We start from the raw sequence: 17,673 nt of genomic DNA, 5'->3' as shown, positions 1-17,673 counted from the left end.
TTCACAGATTTGTGTATCCGTGACACTACTAGCTAAACATTCTACTAACAGAGTAGTTTTATATAAAGGTTTATTTATCAATCCACTGAGCTAGAAAATAATCAGTTATAACTAAACTTGAAAATGAACAATAGCAAAGAGTCTTTAAATGTATAATACTATGCATTGCCTCAAAAAAAAAAAGAGATGGAGTTAACTTTAATGTTCAATTAATAGTGTATAATCTTTGACTTGTATAGATTGGTGTTCTCATACGGTGTTCTCAAAGCCATCTGGTTTACTAAACAATTTCCATCACTAGCAATTACATAGCATATGCTTTTATGGCCTGTGGTAAAAGTTTTACTAACGATTACGCTATTATTTTATCCTAATAGATTTTCTTTATGTAATTATTTTAACAGTAGCTTTAGCAATAATGTCTCTACTCCATTAAAATTAATCTCCAAATAGTATTTTCTTATTTGTAGGGGCTTGCTTCCAGGCAAAAATATCTTAAAGAGAAATACACGTATATACACAGTCAATATACTTCTTTGGCTTTTCTGTGACTAGAAAAGAAGACGACAAACAGGAAATTTGCAGTGTATGGGATAATAAAAGGGAAGATCTTCCAAAGCCCAAAGGGAAAGTTAGTCTTCCTGTCTCACTAAAAGCTTAGTTTGACAGATTCTTTCTAAAATTTCAGATTCCAGTTCTGCAAAAACACGTGTAACAACTGCCTTTAGGTAGTCTCAATAAAAGACAGTTCCTATAAGCTGTTAACATGAATAAGCATGCAACAGTATGTAGTAACAGAATAAATTCATAGAAATATTCTACCTGATGACTCATTAATTTATCCTTACACATGTACAGGGTGAACCTGGAGAAGCTGGTAACCCTGGACCTCCTGGAGAATCTGGAACATCCGTGAGTATTTTGCCTTTGTCTTACTAACCTGTATCGTGGTTAACAAAGGTATCTGGCCTGGTAGTGCTTGCTTTATAAAGCATTTAATCAGATTAATTGTGTATGTTGTCTTTAAATTTTCAGTGAAGAACTTGAAATGCAATTTCTATCCTTATAATTATAGCCACATCTTGTACTACTGATTAGACAATAAAGCTGTGAAGATTTCATAAAAGAGTACCTATTTTTCTTACCAAAGTATTAACTTTTATATGCATATTTATCTCTCTGGAAGCATTTCACTGATGCAGAATAGGTTCAGACTCACATCTGGGTGCAGATGTTGGCACTCAGACCTGAGATGCACAGGTTTTCCAATCTGAAGCTGAGGGCCTAATTTCCCATTCACATGCAAACCATTTATTGAGTAACATTGCCCAGATCTGAAAAACAGTTTTGCCACTAATCTGTTTTTAGGCATTCAATTCCTAGACAATATTTTTTGTGTTCATATGATTTCTACAGGGTCCAAAAGGTGAAAGGGGAGAAAAAGGTGAGGCTGGTCCACCCGGAGCAGCCGGACCACCAGGTGCTAAAGGACCTCCAGGTGATGATGGCCCTAAGGGTAACCCAGTAAGTAAGCTTAATAATTTTAACACAAAGCACTGTGAAGCACTGCTGAAGTTGTGCTAAATATAGAACTACAAATTAAATTCTACGTTTGAATTAAATTCATTATTCTTCACAAAACATTTCTGTTGATTGCTATCTGCTTCTCAATGGATGACATCTTCCTGTGTTGTTTTTTTTCCTGACTTATTTAGGGTCCGGTTGGTTTTCCTGGAGATCCTGGTCCCCCTGGGGAACCTGGTCCAGCTGTAAGTATATTTTAAGAACAGATTTAGGTCCTGGTCTTGGTTTGCACTGAATTCTAGTTACTCTCACCTCTTCTCTGTTTGGGAATGAGGTCTTTCTTGTCAGAGCTGTTGTTCTGGCTGTTCATATGTTTCTTAAATCTAACAAAAGGTTTGGAAATCTTTAAAAAGTTTTGAAAATGAGTGTCCTTAAAAAAATTCCTTGTAGAAAAACAGTATTCTTATCTTCATATATGAAACTAAATTACTTAATTTATCTGAATTTTGTCTTTTATTTATTTTCACATGATTTCTGTAGGGTCAAGATGGTGTTGGTGGAGAGAAGGGTGAAGATGGTGATCCTGGTCAACCTGTGAGTTATTTCGTTCATTTTGTTTTGGCTGCATGTTCTCTCCTATGCTAAGAAAGTACTTTTTGCTGAATCAGTGGTTTCTGTAAATTCATGCTCTTAAAAATATTTTCTAAATGGATTCTTTTTTTGTATTGTACTGAAAAATATCTCTTTATAACACAATCAAAAACAAGAGGTCAATTTCTTTTAGAAGTAGAAACAAACAGTGTGTTAAGAATTTGTGCTGGAGCTGCTGAGAAGCACTAAAAATAGAGCAACTCTGAGCATAAGAAAGTAATGCTGCAGCCAAATAGTCTTCATTAGCTTACTTGTTGAAATGAAGCAAAATCTAGGAATTTCTGCTGTATTTCGTGTGAAATCTAAGAACTATCTGAGCAATACCCATATTAATCATCAAAGCTCTTACCTTTCTGGAGATTCCTATATTAAAGCATTATGAATTTCATTTTCTATTGCAAAAAGCTAGGGCTTCCATTTTGGAAAGTCTCTTTACAGCTCTGGAATTTCTAATTATCAGGGAAATACAGTACAATACAGTACAACTTGAAAGAAAAATGTTAGTACATTGGACATATGGTTGCAACTAAGTTATAAACTGGGGTTTAACCTCAAACGTCAGGACGAGCATCTGTATGTCTTACTCAAGAATAAGTACTTTTAGAGTGTTGTGTTCATGAAAAAAAACTGTTCAGCAACCCTGAAATATTTAAAAGATTATTACAGGTTACCTAAATGAAGTAGGCAAATGGCTTATCAGTGCACAAAAGATTTTCAACAGAAGACCACTTAGAGGCATTTACTTTACAGATGTTAGTGAAAACGATAGTAAAAGTAGCAACCTAAGCACCTGAAAATACAGGAAACGCTTCTTAATAGAGGTAGGCAGTAGTCTAAGACCATATATTACTTCTGTGCAGCCACTTTCTGGGCTGAAATGTTTTGTTTTAAGCAGAAAAAGAAAAAAGAGTGGTTGCATTTTGTACACTAACAAAACCTGTTAAAAACTGCAAAAGACTCCCTTAAGAAAGTATTTGCTGATTAAGCAAGTATCATTTCTGTGTGTGCATTTATAATTACTCTCTGTCTATTGAAGGGGGTCAACATATTGCAGACATTTGTTGAATTTATGAAGGACTATAACTTCATCTTTTGTAACCACTGAGCCTACCACTTTCCACTGCAGGGTCCACCAGGTCCTTCAGGTGAAGCCGGCCCACCTGGTCCACCAGGAAAGAGGGTAAGTCATTTCTCATTGTCTCTTGTACGTTTCCCTTTCTGAGACATGTTCTAGAGTACTTCAGCTACTTGTTTACTTGTAATATTAAGTAAATTTAAGGTGGTCAAGATGCATTGTCAGAAGTAAATTTTGTTAAATTTAGAGCTGCATTTAGATCATGACGAATCACGAGAGTATATATCCATCATCACAAATGCCCTTATTTGCCAACATCAAGCAGAACAAAAACACATGGGGAAGTGTCTATACTTGTCTATAATAACAGGTTTTTTTTCTCACCCAAGTGAATTCAGTGTCTGCGAGGTTAAGAAACTAGCATTTTTGCTGGTTTGCTAATAGGAGTGAGTGACAATGAGAGTAATATTAGACATCATCTTTAGGCATATGACTGCTGGCAGAGAACAGAAAGAAAGTGCCTGCTTTGGTGTCTTTCGCTTATGAAATAAAATAATTTGAACACAACTTCTGTGCAAATCTATGTCATCCCGTCCACATACAAAATTAACAAGCAGACATTTCTATAGCTTATGAAGCCATTTCATTATTTCTAAAATCTTTGAAGCTTCACAGGCTTTACAAATGCAGCTAATCAAAAACAGTAAATAATGTTATACTTACAGAACTGTAGTAAATGTATCAACCTTTAGTCTCTTTCAGAGAGCAATTAGATGCAGCTTTTACACTTTAAAAAAAGATGGGGGGAGCATCATTAAATGTAAGCTGAGAGCTATTTAACAAAATGTGTTAAATTGCTCTATTTAATGGGCTTGAGTGAACTGACATGCCTAATTAGTTTTATCTATTTTACACAATAATCTATTTGCTCTACAAGCTTGCAAAACATTTATAATACTATAAATGATTTTGGTAGCATTAACAACCTTATCACTAGAACTGCTAATATTCAGTTGAGCCATAATTCAATTAGTATGTTTGTTCTACATCGGATTAGAACTTCCTACTTTATTATATGGAAGGCAGTAGTTCATTCCTAGTAGATAGGATATATTGCTATTTCTAGCTACATAAAAAACACTTTAGAAATGCAAATGCCATCTGTCATCTGGGCTTTGACACAATTCCAATTTATGAATACTGTGAAGAAAAAAAGGAAAAAGGTACGGTAAGGTACCTGGTCAGGTGGTAGGTGTACCTGCCCATGGCAGGGGGGTTGGAATTAGATGATCTTTGCGGTTTCTTCCAACCCAAACTGTTCTATGATTCCGTCTAAGTATTGCCAAGTAATCTCATTCCTGTATTCTGAAGAAAATTCTGAAGTTTGTAGAATCAGATTCTACATTACTTGAGTACCTGAATGTTTCAAGCTTGTAGAGAGTCTGTATTGTATTGATGTCATATTAGAGAAAACAGTGAATAACTGAAGGCTTCATACTTTGCTGGCAGAATGAACACAAAAATGTTCTTCGTTAGTTTTCATCGGTAGCATGGTAGAAACAGTTTCAACAAAAAACCTCAGGAAGTGTCCTTTCATCCAGATTTGAAGGACACACCATTTCAGGAGTAGTACTGATGTCTATGAAGGTGCGGTTCTGGCAATACTACTAGAATGCAGCATTCCACCCCTTTTTTTTTTTTGGTTTGTTTTTGTCTCTGAAACAACAAGGTGGGAGAGCTCAGGATTCAAACTTTTGAGTCTAGCTTCTTGAACTACTCAGTTATATGGTCTCCTTATTTATTCTGTCATTCATTTTCATTCCCCTCCTCCCATGTATTTTCGAGCTGACCTGAAGTCAATTTCACTGTCCAGTCTTATAAAATTATGTTTATTACCAGGTTTCAGAGTTATGAGCAATCTGCATCTAATATTGCTGGTTCCAAAGAAGTTCACCCAGCTTTCTCTGGGAAGCAACTTCTAGCAAAAGACATAGACATAAATACAGTTTTCCCCTTGTGTCTAAGAGACTTTCAGCTACAGATATATAGCTACAGTGACATTCAGCTATCAAGTGAATGCCAAGTAGAAACTATTTTTTCTAGTTATTGATGGTAACAGTAATAGGATTACTGTTCCTTGGTGAGATAAGCAAATACCAGAACTGTTTTACTATGGTGTCTGAAGGCTTTAACGTAACTACAGGAGCTTTGCTGTGAGACTGAGCAAGGGTTTTATGAACAAGCAGTATGGTGAATTCTTTTAAGAAATACCAGTTAGGAACTACATGTCAGAAAGGATCTTCCAGGTTTCTGCTCTGAAGACACAGAATTCACTAGCATGCTAATAACCACTTAGCTCAAGTCTAAATCAAAAGAAAAGGTTAAAGTCTGTGGCTGGCACAAAAATGGATCATTAGAGCACACACAAATGTGTACTTTAATTAATACATTACTTTTTAGACCTAGCAATAGTGTTCCAAAAATATTTCCACCACTGTCTTTCAGAAAGTTCTACTACCATAAATGCTTTCAGCTCTATAAGGAAAAAATCAGTGTATCTTCAAAACAAAGTATATACATAATATATATGAATATAGAACATATATGTTCTACATATAGTATACAGAACATATTCAGATGAATGACTAGTTTAAATATGTATATACTTATATGCCAAAAACAACCTAGGAAGGGCAAACCCCATGAGAGTTACTGATAGTCTGTCAGCAATTACACATATTACTGAATTTTATTTTAAATTTTAACAAAATCATAAATGATTATAATTAAAATCATAATTTTACAGTTTATGACTTCTGAAATGATCAGTGCATGTACCAAATCAGATAAATACATGTTCAGAAGGCTTTATACATCTAACTAGTTATGGTGCAAGTAACCATAGTAATTGTGCATGCAAATCTACCGTGGATTTGTGCACATACTGTTTAGAAAATTAGAGCATAAATCCATCAAGGGAAACATTCAGCCAAATTGATTTTATCGTTAACAAACAAAAGGCCATATTCTCCAGTTCAACAGAAGAGAGGATCAATGCAGCAAAATAGTGACAGATTTTAAAATACATTTTAATTAGATCAGACTTTCAGGAACTACTTTAGTATTGACTAAACTCTGTTTTTGACTTCAGTGATAATACTCCCATTAACTGTAATGATAGTAGAATTCAAAAATAGAAATTATTTTAAGGAGCATCTTGTCAATGAAATAAAAGGCTTTACTCAATATTTTGGATACACAAGAAAATATATACTTACATAGATACACACCTTGCTTTAGCTGGATAGTCAAGAGAGGTTTTTTCTATATAAGTTCTATCTTTGTTTATAACTTCTAAGAAGAGATAGTTCTAACAATGAAAGTTCAGGAGTAAATGTTGGAAGTATTTTGGGAAAATGTATTTCCTTTGGTTTAAAAATGTTGTCTTATATTTGATAGCCTCAAAGAAGGATATAGTCCTAAATAAAGGAATGTACTCAGAAACATTTACTGCTCTTTCTTAGTTAGAAATAGCTACTGGAATACTGATTGCAGAATGTGAATGAAAGTAGTGTTGAAGTAAAAGCATGCCATAATTATTATTGAAGTCAAACACACCATCGAATCTCTTAAGTTCTCCACTGATGGAAGTCAGCCTAGATTCTCTAGAAAACTTGAGGCATTTGCATGTATGCATATTACCTTCCAAGCTGAACAGACAAGTAGTCTAGTACAGCTTTGGGACTAGGAACCCCTTTTCTAACCCTTTTCCCATGATGTGTGTTAAACATTTGTAATATTGCTGTCTGAATTTCTCTGTCTGCCAAAAGAGAAGACTGAAACTTGCCCCACAGAAGGATGGGGTGATTCTGAAAGTGTTGTTAAGTGCTCCGAAGACAAAAAATTGCATTAAAGTTAACTGCGTTCCTGGAGCAATCTGAGACAGCCAAGGAATTCACAAATTGCAGTAAGATTTCTCTGCTGTAGAGTATTCTTGTTGCTGATAACAGCACCAGCATTGGCCAACAGCACAATGTATGAAGACTGCATTTCTGAAGAGGTAGAACGTTTTCCAGTTTCTGCTTCCAATGTGGGAGATAAGTGAGTTGTGATCTCTGAAAAGTGGAACATCTGAAAAGGCTTCAGTAGGTCAATATTTTCTGATCCAATGTCTGCTTGTCCAGAAACGTAGACACAAAACCTAAATCACTCTACAGTTAACATGATGCTGTTATTTTTTTTCTGCAACTTAATTCTTTGCACCTACTCTTTGCACTTAGTTTGTTTTGCTGTAGAGTACTGGGTAACATAATATGGGTAGCATAGTTTGAATGCTTTGATTTCTATCTGACAAATGACAAAAACAGCATGAGGAAAAGGCACCATAAGACAATATTCATTTTCTTATCCATTCTTACAACAAATAACATACCCAGTCGATAAAAGTCAACACAGGTAGGCCTTGCTTACGTTTCTCTGAGCCTTTTGGTGTGCTAGGCCCTTCAGCTGTGTACTTTGCTGCTTGGCCATTTTATTAGACTCAATTATATGTCTAGATCACATACACCTAAGGTTCATGTATTACTCTAAAAGTTAGAATTTAAAGAATTGCAAGTCTTAGATACATTGTTATTCTAATGTGGAGTGTATACTGCCTGCTTTCAATAAAATAACAGATGTCAATACTGTACCATAACCAACTTCTAAAATTTGAGAACTAGAAACTTTTTTGGTTAGTTCCCTTTATATACAATGTTGAATAATTTAGAAAAAAAATAAACATTTCTATGAAGTTCTATTTCTATTTTGTCTATAATATCATACTCTCTCAGCAGGACGTACACCCCACTTAAAAATTAAGCCATCTTGTGATTGAAAATAGATGAAATACCTAAAAATATGGCAGACTAGGTTGCTATCTTAACAGACTGATGAATGTGATAGTGGTTTTCTGTGTTGGAAATCATGTTTTTGGTTAGAGGACAGATAGCTATAAAAAACAGTTTAAATTATTTTAATGAAATCATAGATATGGCAGAACAGACAGAAATGTCCAGTAGGTTCATGTAACAAAATTGTGAACAAGTTTTGTTTCTATACAAATTCTTTTGTCTTCTCAGTTCTGTATAAGGCAATACATCCAAACTAAAGTGTAACAATCACTATGGTAGCTGGGTGGTAAGGGTGGGGAGCCATGCATTAATGTAAATTATTGTTATTGAGATCTTTTGTCAGCTTAAATTTATCAGACACTCCAACAACTCAAGCGTAGGAAGGTAAATTAAATAACAATTAGCAGTGTTTCAATGTAGAAGCACCATCTGTGCCATGCCAGCAATCACAGCCTGTTAGAAAGCGCAGTTCATATAGCTGCTTTGCGCTTGGTGCAGCACTGGCACTGTTTGATAATGAATGTACCCTCTTTGTTTAGCAATCATGATTCATTGTATTCACAATTTAGCGATCACAGTGTTTTGAGCCCTGTTAATTCAAGTTGCAGCTGCGTTTCTAGATTATGTAGAGACATATTTCTTAAGTACAAACTATCGCACTTTTTTTTGGTTTCTTAGGCAAGATAGATTATAACTGATACGGGAACTTGAGTTAAAGGAATTTCCTAGAAGTAAAGACAACGGACATGTAAATTAATTCATGTAAGAAAGATACACCCTACTTCTAAAGTGTTCCTTTGTGGTTTTTTTTTTATACACCTGATAATCATTTTTCTGATTCACTGCAAATTGTGACCCACCCAACCAATCACAACCTACACATTGGAGTATATGCATCAGAGATTATTATTGTAACAATATTGATGCAAATTATTCTTCTGGAATAATGTATGTAGAAAGAAAATTGGTGGAGTTGTTCAAGGTATGTGGAAAATAATAGTGGACAGTGATTTATAACAGGTTATAAAAGCTTTGGTCTAAATTCAGCCATTGCAAAAAAAAAAAATGCTATTAGATCAAACTGAGATCTAAAGCCTTGAGTTCAAAAGCTTTTTTTTTTTTTTGTCTATTGTTATGAAGTTAAAAGGACTAAGTAAATGGAAATGGCTGCTTTCTTTTTTTTCTGTTGCTTAGCTTAGAACATTTTTTATATATTTCTACATTATGAACTGTTGAATTATGAATAGATTTTCTTAGAGAGTTAGTTTTATAAATTCAGAAAATCACCTTGTGTTTGATTATGGTCACTTTTCTATCCCATTGCTTTAAGCTGTTCATTGGATGGCAAGAAATAGCTACTTGTAGTAAAGACATTTCCCAGGCTAAAAATTAACCTTGTAAGAAAATAGTTGGTCCATAATCTTGAGTGTATCTTTCTAAACTAAGTATATGTAAGAGAGCCATTTTAAGAACAGTACATTAGATTCTACATACTGCCTCTTCTCGTAATTGAGGCTATGAGTATTAATTCCCCAACCTGAAAATTAACCCTTGATGTTCTGGTGGAAAAAAAAAAAGCCTTTTTATTTTTCATTGAACCTTAAGAAAATTAAAGGGCTGACATCAGCAACAGGTAGAAACAGTGCTGCTGGACTACTGTCCAGCAACTCCTGTCTTATGGCCTTCACCTGAAACTTAACCAATTTTTACATCCTCCTTCAGTACCAAGTTCTACTTTCTTAGTAAAATAGAGCTTTTGTAGAGCAAGAACAGGAAACCTGCTACCAGGAACTGCTTGTTTACTGTGTCTTTAATTCATTCCTTACAACCACTAGTCATGTGATATTTTTTTTCTCTTTCACATTTACTGGATAATATTGAGGCATGTATTAATTTTTGGCTCTCCAAACACGTTTAAAAGGTGTATAACTGACTTTGGGAATAAAGAAGTACGTGCCATTCTGGGCATTGTATAATGCAAGACTTTTGGAATCAGTGGATAGATTACAGTGAATAGATATAATACAATGCAAAGCAAATTTAAAACTGTTATTGTGTATGTTAATAAGCATTGTTCTTTTACTTTTATAACCCGTTTTGATTTTTTTCCAAGATATTTCTTTGTTTTTAACCTTATCCTGTCAGAGATATTAGGTGATGCATATTCTTTTAGAAAGAAATATATAATATTATTTTTAGCATTTACTACTCATTAATACAGTGGAAATGGCACTTTTTTCACTTTAGAAATATCTTAGAAAACTGAGATTATGAGCTCAGTCTCCATCTTTCACAGGGACCTCCTGGAGCAACTGGCGCTGAAGGCAGACAAGGTGAAAAAGGTGCAAAGGTAACATACTTTTTTTTTTTTTTTTAGGAGCATGGAAATGTAAATTATATATAAATTAAAAGTAAGTTGCTTATCATTCACTGAGTGTGAAACTTACTGAAGTAATAATACGTAAACTGTAAAATCCAAATTAGGACCCAGAAATAGTAGCAGTACATACGAAGCCCATGGTGAACTCTCACCAGTACAGGCCCAACTTAGCTCACCCCTGTGGAAAAGAAAGATAAGTGTGCTTTGCTGGCATCCCCTTGCTTATATGAAGCTATCATAATTTCGTTCAGAAACATGTTCTGGAACGCTGTTTTGGAATAGCTTTTGAAAAATGGATTGAGGAAACTTTGTTCTCACTTTGCAGCTACTGTGCCAACCTTAGTCCAATTTTCCTTTCTGACCTCTTACTTACGTTCTTTCTAGGGTGAACCTGGTGCAGAAGGGGCTCCTGGAAAAACAGGTCCAGTTGGTCCTCAGGGACCTGCAGGAAAACCTGGCCCGGAAGGTCTCCGGGGTATTCCTGGCCCTGTGGTAAGTAAACTGAACATAATAATATTTTAAATGTTGCATTTCTTGTATATTCTCCAGTAACACAAATATTATGTTCTCTCTAGGGAGAGCAAGGTCTACCTGGAGCACCAGGTCAGGATGGCCCTCCTGGGCCTCTGGTGAGTACCCTTCCATTCAGTGCCAAAACAGAAAAAGCAACCTTTAAAGCATATCATTAACATGTCTGTGCATATTATAGAGAAAATAATTTATAAGTCAGTTCTTAGTACAAAGTCACTATTCTTCTATCCTGTTAGAAACTGATATATATGACTTCCTTCATTCTACTGCTCTACTTCAGTAGGTAGCTATATTGATTTATACCAGCTAAAGAGTGAAATAAGGCAGTGTAAAACCAAATTCTTGAAATCCCCACAGTAGAATTAAAAATAAAACCAGTGAAGCTTACTATCAAAAAATCTACTTTAGTCTCCACATCAGCAAAGCTTAATACATTAAATCGTTTTGTTTCCTTTAGTGGTAAATTCTATACATCCATTGATTTTAACAACTGCCAGCATATGAAAGCATTATTCCTAGGGAAAAAATTAGATCATATCTATTCTTTAGAGAAAGAAAAAGATTAAATCTGAAGTAAGGCCAAAAAGATACTTCTACCTAAGAAAAACATGCTAGTTTTATAAAAATGAACAGCAGCATCCAGTCTGTTATTCATTGTGGCAGACCCAGGAAATATAATCCATGAGTAAAGCATTTAAAAGAGTCTGAATGAACCAAGCTCCCAGTTTCTGGGGCATTGGCTAGAGCTGGATTCCCCATTTCTCTTGGATTCAACCCCCTTTGCTTACAACAGTGCCAGTAGAATGACATACACTTCGTTGGCCATTCTCCTTTTGTTTACGCTCTCAAGCATTTATATTAATGCTCTTTACATTAAAATTCTTTTATAATGTAGCAGAAGGCACTGAGTGGTGCAACTGTGAGACTCATTCATGAAGTATCATTGCTGATACATAAGCAGTATAGATCAAATAGGAAGATATCAGATAAAATAGTTATCTGCATTGGCTGTTCCCATGAACAAAATAGTGCAACTCCAATTTTAACTATACTGTTGGATAAAATCAAAGTCACCTTTCATGAGGAATTTTTCTGTTATTTCAGCTAGAATTGAGTTTATATGATTTCTGGTTAATAATTTTGACAGCAACCTGTTAGTCCTAAAAAGTATATTGAGATGCTCTTAGTGATCTGTTTATACTGTAAGGCAAGTTACTGGTAGCTTTGTAAATTACTTCTACACACTAGCCTAATTGCTGTAAAACTTGGACAAAATACCTTCTTGTTAGGTTGCCTTGAATGTTATATGGCAAACTAGGCAAGTACATTTCGCTATGTGTTAATAATATGATTAAAGCAAGGGAAGCTTTTAGATGGCATAACATACTATAAAATTATATCATTATTTCTATTTACACTTCGTATTTTAATACATTTTTCTAAAGAACTAAAAAAAAAACCAGCACTGTGAACACAAATTACAAAATACTGATGTTCTTATTCAGCATTATGTGTAGAAATTCAAATCCAAACTATATGGCCAGCATTTTAATTCTTCACAGGTCAAACAAAGGTGATCCAATTTAGTGAGAAGTTCTCATCTCTCTTTCTCTCCAAATTCACTGAAGTAGAATTTACCTATATCATCACAGTTCAATGACACGCAGGGAATAAGAAGCTTCAAAACAAAACATGGACTGTTAAAGTTAGGTGAAAAAAAAACGTTACGCTCTGAAGACATCTTACAGTCTGCGAGCAATGCTATCACATTAAATTTTACTAATTCTAGTAAAATATACTCTTTGTTATTTTGAAGATTAACTATGCTAACAGGATAAGATTACCTTAGGATACTAGGGCATTAAGGGGCTATACTCTATTTCAGATATGATATGATTCTTAAAGGCAAAAGGAAAGGTCGTGTGTATGAAGTGTGAAGGAAATCCCATGTTTCCTTTCCTGTACGGACTTAAGAGGATACAGGTCTTTGGGTAGCCGTAACACTGAAAGTTTCTGCTCTTATGCCATATACACAAACTCAAAATCTTTCCAGAGAGCATTCCCCAGTAAGAAGCTAGAGTCCAATGAAAAATTATTCTGCAGTAAGAAACATCAATTTCTCACATCAGTCACCAGAAGCCTCCAAATACATCATCAAAATCAAAAATCTCTCTTCAACATTTGAGAACTTAAGCATTCAATTCAAATCTGAAGCTGAGTGTATTATCTATCCCAAATGCACTGGCTTCTTGTCAGCTCAGCAAGAACTTTTTTAGATGTACTGCTGCAACTTAACTTTGTTTTTAAGTAAAATTTATAACGTAAATGTTGTTGAGATGAGGTCTCCTTCCTTCCATTCCCTTCCTCCCCAGCAGTTTTGCTATCAGGAGAAGAGTATGAGAGTAGATTTACAGTAGAGCACAACACACTGCAGGTGAGAATGTCTGATTCTGTATTCCAGAAGCTTTAAAATTTCACCTTTTATTCATGAATTATGTATTTGTCTGGGCTTTTGCATCTAATGATATTCTGAAGTAGAGATGGAAAGGATACACACTGAATAATATTTTGTACATGAAGTGTTATGGCACTTCTGAGTCTGTGCCAGGTTGAAAAGGTCACTTATTACTGCTATCCGTATCATAACTTCACAGATGTCCACTGCCAGCAGGAGACTAATAGTGACGACATACTGACTTAGTTTAGCAGCTCACCTCCTAATGCATACATGTTCAGTGTGAGATTAATAGCCTCTGAGAAATGAATACCTTTTTGGTACTTGCATATACGTGGCATAGCCTGAATTTTTCACCTCATTCTGTACAAATTATAGAAAGCTATCATCGCTATTCATATGAACCTTAGAAGATATCTTGGAACGGTGTCTGTATAGCAGTAAATCAAAAATATTCAAAATTCAATATTATTGTATCATATATTAAGATATATAATTATATATAAGTACATGCTTATGAGACACTGTCTATTAAATTCTCTTATAATCTTATGTCATCAGTGTTACAGGCTATTATTTAAGTAACTTTCTTCTAGGTAACTTCCAAATTCCAAGGGGTCTAACTTTTTAAAAATGAGGAAAATGGTTGTAGCAAAATAGGGCATAATGTTTCTCTTATATTCCACCATATAAAAAGTTTTTAGAGTATGAATTAAAATTCCTAAACAGTGTCAAGGAATTAAAATCAAATATGGTCATAGGTTGGATTGCTATTAGAGACAGGAAAATATTAAGGCCCCTTAAGCTAGCTGAGGCTAAAACTTCAGAAATACTGATTGCAATTCTGAACATCATATTCAAAACATTAATTCAAACTACATGACCGGTAGATATTCTGAACTTCTGAAAGCCTACCGAAATACTGCTCTGTGAATATTTTATTCATTTCCATCCTTATAGGATACCCTACAAGTACATACTATGTAGCTGAATATTCTCATATGATTGGGGAAATAGATGAACGCTACTTAAGCATGTTTTTTTAGGAGAGTTTGTAGTCTACAGAATATTAGTGTTGGTTAGTTTAAGTATGTTGATAATTCCACAGCATGTCTACGTTCTCAGGACCAGTTAAAGTCCCCACCCTTGTAAATCTGAAAGAAATAAATCCACCAATGTCAACTGGATTACATACATGCATAACACTGCACTCTCACTTTTACTCAGTTTTTTTTGTTTGCTGTTAATCAGCCTCTCATGAGCTGATGGAAGAAGCATTAATATTTCGGAAGCAACTGCAGGTTAGAAAAGAGTATTTCTTTTTCAGTTTTATAAAGTAACATTTTTACTGTGATGTGGAAAGGATGGTTTGTAAATACAAATAAAAATTGTAAGCTGCTCATATGATGTGAACTATGTAAGTACCTAAAAAATATAGAAAATTAGAAAATATAGAAAGTAGAAAATTTAGCTTTAAATGCATAATTCATGATCATCCAGGAATTTCAGGTTGCAAATCAAGGAAACCATAATCCCAAGACAACACCTTAAATATGGAATCAAATTATGAAGTAGTTCTCCAACAAAAAAATATTGAGGAGCAGTTACTATAAACGATCTGATTTTTATTCTGCAATAATCTTACTGAGCTGTAGTAAACTGGTAGAAAACAAGGGATATTTTCTACTGCCTTATGAAATAAAGGGCTAAAATAAGAAACAGGAGAAGATGCATACTACTCTCTTAAAACTGGATAGGTACATCAACTAAGGTGGAAGTAATAATAAAGCACATAACGTAAGCACAAGCAAAATTAAGCTAATCAACAAAAATTCAGTTGAAAATTTATTTGAATATCACATAGCTTACTGGATGCTTTCAGTGCAGTTTAAGAATTTAATTGGCCTTTTCCTTCTTTATAGATTTCTAATTACAGAGAAATTTAAATGCTACAGCAGCATCTTTATGCCTTGTTAAACATACACATCAATGTTATCTTGAGCCCTAAATTACAACCCTCAACCACTGAATGCCTCCATAGTTTGAGTTACTCTGCCTTTAAAATATTTCAAGAAAACACGATTTGTGCAGTATGTAAAAACTTACTTTTACATTTCTTCCCTTTATTTATTTAGGGTCCACCTGGCTTGCCTGGCCTGAAAGGAGATCCAGGTTCCAAAGGAGAGAAGGTATATGAGAATGTCTATATTTTTATTCATTGTTTGTACCTTTGTTATTTTGGCCCAGTCTAAAGGGCTGTATAAAATTAGCAGAAAGAAATGCTGGTTTTTTGTGTTTTTTTTTTTTTTTTTTTTTTTTGTATCAGAAAGCAAGACAACCTTAGGTATCTATCAATCAGCTTTCCATAGCTTTAGTGGTAATTGTGAAGTTTTACGTAACATTAGATATCCTGGAGATATGTAGAAAGAAAAACATTACTGTCTGTGTGGTAATCTATTGACCATGCAAATTTTTTTCCTTTCAATGAAAACAAAAACTGATGTAAATAGAACCTTTGGTTTCACAAAAAAAAAAAAAAAAAAAAAAGGAAATAAAAATTATTAGAGATTTTAATTTTATAACAACAAAATGTAAATATTTTTCAGCTATATTTTCTTTTTGAAATAATGGATTGAGAGATCTGGAATACCATTTTCTAATAGAGTCCCAACAATTTATTGATTGCTTGTTTATCAGGGAAGAACCGTATAGAGAAAAGGATATGAATATATCTTGTGAATTACGATTTTTGTTTATACGGTTAGGTCAGCTGTTTATACAGCTATATTACCTGTGGAATCAAGTGTGCGACTCTGTAATATGCTTATAAGTATCAAAATGTAAAAGTTGGTATGTAATCTGTACCTATAGGTATTGTTATTTCTGCATCAGTTTCAGAAAGGACTGTGGTGCACTTTGATCTCTCACTGAATAAGCATTCACAGCTTGCAAATAATCTTCAAAAGCCAATTAACATTTAATATGCTCACAGAGTAATTTTTTCAAGTTAATTGATAACTAGCAACTGTGATGACATTTGAAAGCTCTAATTTGTGTGTTTGCAAAGCACATCTATTTTATAAATATTGAGTTCTCACTCTTTCTTCTGTCTTGTTTAGGGACATCCAGGTTTGATTGGCCTGATTGGACCTCCAGGAGAACAGGGTGAAAAGGGTGATAGGGGTCTTCCTGGCCCACAGGGATCTCCTGGAGCCAAGGGTGACGCAGTAAGTAAAACATGTGCTTTCATTCAAGTTATATGCGTGTCTTTCTTGAAAGAGACATATAAAGTTACTATAAACACTTAACACCCAGAGCCTCCTGATAGAGGTTAAAGCTCTCCTAGATAGTGGACAAACACGGTGAAGCTAAACAACTTAAAACCAGGTCATAGAGCATTTCAGGAGGATACATACACCTCAGTTAGGGCTGAGATAACACTAACAGCACCAATCTTGTTATGTACTACCCAGAATAGCTTCTCTTCTAGTTATTAAGTCATGTTTTAAGCCTCTGTGTAAAAATTGAGGCTTCAAAGCCGATCTGAAGGTGAAGAGAGTTGTGACTATAAACGCAACTCAAACTGTCAGATCATGTTTTAAAGACTATTTTGGACTCTAGTGAATAGCCTAAATCGAAACTCACCAGGACTGGACACTTACTAGGACTACCTTTTTGATACATATGCACTTCTGAATCCAGTCTAGTATGTAAAATACTTTAGTTCTGTACTTATTCTCTTATTCTTTCTTAGGGAATTTCTGGTCCTGCTGGTCCACTTGGACCCCCTGGTCCTCCTGGTTTACCTGTAAGTTACTTCATCCAGTCCTCCTGTTCAAAACATTCACATGTTGTGTGGAAGATACTCCAACTATGTGTCTATGTTCTTCCCCATAGGGTCCCCAAGGTCCAAAAGGTTCCAAAGGATCCAGTGTGAGTAATTCTCCTCCATATTTTCTGGTTTTGTACTTAATTTCTGTGTGTTATTTTTTAACATCATGTAATATGGTTAATACTACATTTCTTTCATCCCTTTATAGGGCCCTGCTGGTCAAAAGGGAGACAGTGGTTTACCTGGTCCACCTGGTCCTCCAGTAAGTAAGAACTCATATTTGACATACAAGCACATTGTACTGACATGATGTATCTGTTTTGACAGGGTTTG

At 34.7% G+C, this 17,673-nt stretch overlaps 1 protein-coding gene across 11 annotated transcripts in view; it reads left to right on the top strand.

The window, feature by feature from the left end:
* The window catches only part of COL11A1 (collagen type XI alpha 1 chain), a 235,611-nt gene that overhangs the window by 115,482 nt on the left and 102,456 nt on the right, over positions 1 to 17,673 (top strand). For all 11 annotated transcript variants that reach the window (XR_005822190.1, XR_005822183.1, XR_005822184.1 and 8 more), the window contains 13 exons: positions 859 to 912; positions 1,417 to 1,524; positions 1,716 to 1,769; positions 2,065 to 2,118; positions 3,302 to 3,355; positions 10,439 to 10,492; positions 10,907 to 11,014; positions 11,098 to 11,151; positions 15,644 to 15,697; positions 16,628 to 16,735; positions 17,263 to 17,316; positions 17,406 to 17,441; positions 17,549 to 17,602. Coding sequence is in view for 3 of the 11 variants with exons in the window: in XM_040565891.1 (XP_040421825.1) it covers positions 859 to 912; positions 1,417 to 1,524; positions 1,716 to 1,769; positions 2,065 to 2,118; positions 3,302 to 3,355; positions 10,439 to 10,492; positions 10,907 to 11,014; positions 11,098 to 11,151; positions 15,644 to 15,697; positions 16,628 to 16,735; positions 17,263 to 17,316; positions 17,406 to 17,441; positions 17,549 to 17,602 (846 nt within the window). In the remaining 8 variants the exon portion in view is untranslated. The remainder of the gene's footprint in view (positions 1 to 858; positions 913 to 1,416; positions 1,525 to 1,715; positions 1,770 to 2,064; positions 2,119 to 3,301; positions 3,356 to 10,438; positions 10,493 to 10,906; positions 11,015 to 11,097; positions 11,152 to 15,643; positions 15,698 to 16,627; positions 16,736 to 17,262; positions 17,317 to 17,405; positions 17,442 to 17,548; positions 17,603 to 17,673) is intronic.

This window comes from Cygnus olor, chromosome 8, assembly GCF_009769625.2.
Source record: "Cygnus olor isolate bCygOlo1 chromosome 8, bCygOlo1.pri.v2, whole genome shotgun sequence".
Classification (NCBI taxonomy): Eukaryota; Metazoa; Chordata; class Aves; order Anseriformes; family Anatidae; genus Cygnus; species Cygnus olor.
This window is presented reverse-complemented; position numbering and strand designations above follow the sequence as displayed.